A 685-nucleotide genomic window follows, 5' to 3' on the forward strand; every position below is an offset into this window, starting at 1 on the left:
GCTTCCTCTACTTCCAAATAAAGGGGAAGTCTCTGGAAACTCCAGAGACCCTCAGCTGCAGCCCTACCTCCTCCTGTGTTTCAGAGACACAGCTACCCAGGCCCTTGGTAGATGTTTTTCCCTGGAACTTGGACCCCTGTTTACCAAGGTCCTCCAAGGGTACCCTTGTCTTCGAACCTGCCTCCTCTCCCCTTTGGCCTTAACAGGCTCCTCGCAGCCCGTGTGCATTTAGGGCCTCACCTCACTAGAGGGTGCTCAGCCAACTGTTTCACCTTTGTCGTCATATCAGGGTTTGCAATAAGAGGTGTAAAGATTAGACACGGAATGCCGCTGTCTTCGATAGATGCACAACTCTGGTGGACTGGTGGCGGGTGTGTAAACTGGAACAGACAACCTGAGGGCGAGACCGGGGCAGAACCTGATAAAGCTGGACACCCCCAGCCATTTCTCTCCCAGACACAAGAGAGACTCTTACAGCTGTGTGACACTGGCTGTCTGGGAGAGTAGTGCCGTTCTGAGGGTCCGAAACAGTCACAACCCAGTGACTTCACTTTATGTCTAAAGGCTCCAGTAAGCTTCGCTACAACCCGGTGACTTATGTCTAAAGGCTCCGGTAAGCTAGGGCTTTGCTCAGACCACCAGGCTTCCTCAATTGCTGTGAGAAGCAGGAGAAGCAGTGGACCGT

At 53.0% G+C, this 685-nt stretch overlaps 1 protein-coding gene across 2 annotated transcripts in view; it reads right to left on the bottom strand.

Moving 5' to 3' along the window:
* Tbata (thymus, brain and testes associated) overlaps positions 1 to 381 on the bottom strand; it is a 15,357-nt gene extending 14,976 nt beyond the window's left edge. Inside the window, exon 1 of one of the 2 annotated variants that reach the window (XM_052164124.1) lies at positions 241 to 299. In XM_052164124.1, coding sequence (XP_052020084.1) covers positions 241 to 284 — 44 coding nt within the window. In that variant the 5' untranslated portion in view covers positions 285 to 299. Of the gene's footprint in view, positions 1 to 240 lie in introns of both variants that reach the window. The other variant, XM_052164125.1, reaches the window with a different exon arrangement.
* Between the last annotated feature and the right edge of the window lie 304 nt (positions 382 to 685).

Source organism: Apodemus sylvaticus, chromosome 19, assembly GCF_947179515.1.
Source record: "Apodemus sylvaticus chromosome 19, mApoSyl1.1, whole genome shotgun sequence".
NCBI classification, from domain to species: Eukaryota; Metazoa; Chordata; class Mammalia; order Rodentia; family Muridae; genus Apodemus; species Apodemus sylvaticus.